The sequence below is a fragment of the Cystoisospora suis genome, assembly GCF_002600585.1.
Source record: "Cystoisospora suis strain Wien I chromosome Unknown contig_7950, whole genome shotgun sequence".
NCBI classification, from domain to species: domain Eukaryota; phylum Apicomplexa; class Conoidasida; order Eucoccidiorida; family Sarcocystidae; genus Cystoisospora; species Cystoisospora suis.
In genome coordinates, this window is record NW_027160735.1 from 334 (window position 1) to 1,463 (window position 1,130).

At 49.1% G+C, this 1,130-nt stretch overlaps 1 protein-coding gene across 1 annotated transcript in view; it reads left to right on the forward strand.

Annotated features, from left to right (window-relative positions):
• Positions 1–257: 257 nt before the first annotated feature.
• The window catches only part of CSUI_010666 (uncharacterized protein), a 9,899-nt gene continuing 9,026 nt past the window's right edge, over positions 258–1,130 (forward strand). The window contains exon 1 of the mRNA XM_068070768.1: positions 258–1,130. This exon is cut by the window's right edge and continues 2 nt beyond it. Within this exon, the coding sequence (XP_067917255.1) occupies positions 299–1,130 (832 nt within the window). The 5' untranslated portion in view covers positions 258–298.

Sequence of the window (1,130 nt, forward strand, 5' to 3'; positions counted from 1 at the left end):
TGTATCTTTTCTTCCTGATCAGGTCGGGATAAGATAAAATCACCACAGAAGATGTAAGCCTGCCGGCACTGGAGACGGGCAGTTTCGCTAGAAGGTCTAGTGGTAGCTGTAGTGTACCACGGTTGGGGCAGGAGAGCCCAAATATCAGTCGACGGTGCATGTGGGTGTGCGCCGGTAATGCATGTTCTCTTCGGGTGAGGGAAAGAAGCGAAAGGTCAAGTAGAAGGATAGGAACGAATAATTTGAAAACCAAATGTTGTTCATCTGTTTTGTATTAAATCATTCTTGGAACCCGAAGATGGCTGAATTCCCGCCTTCCGTGGCACATTCTTTTCGTGTGTCCTGCGGTGTCTCCGCAGACACCCGGAGCACCCAAAGTTCGTTTTCTTCTTCTGTTCCTTCCTTTCAATCTTTTCTTGCACCACCCCCTCCTTGGCCTCCTCCCTTTTTCTCTATGCGTTTTCCTTTGTCAAGTAACCTCCACTTTGCCATTCTTTCCATCGCTCTCTTTGTTTTGCTTTTCTCAGTTCACGACTTCGACTTGTCGAGTCCTCGTCCGCTGTCTTGTCTCCTCAGCCAAAGACATCATCATCATCATTCCGGGAGGGATGCATTTGCGAATTCACCTCCAGCCGTTCCTTCTTTTCCTTTCATCCTTGAGGCAGAAGCAAGAAACGATCTGTCTCTTTCTCTTCGTACGTCACATTCACTGGCTCATCTTCAGATTCCTCCCTTGTTATGTTTTCCTTCCGCATCTTCCACGTCTCAGTCTTGGCCGGTCACGACCACCGCGAATGATCTTAGTCAGTCAGCTAGGTTGCAACCTCGTACTAACTACCTTAGCATCCCCTCATTTGTCTCAGCAGTTCCTCTAGAACCCTCCTCTCGGCCTTCCTTGTGTCACTTACCTATCTTTGCTTCTTGTGACGTACTTCCTCCTCATAGACGGTCATTTTCTTCTGAAAATCGGAGGCGTTCCTCCCCGTCTTTCTCTTCAGTTTCCCATCCGTCTCCTTGTTGGCCGTCACCGACCTTGCATTGCTGCTCTTCCTCACTCCCGCCAGTCCATCTTCGTCTGGACCCTTTGGCCTTTCCTTCTTCCGCTACTCCTTCTTCATTCACTTCTCGCC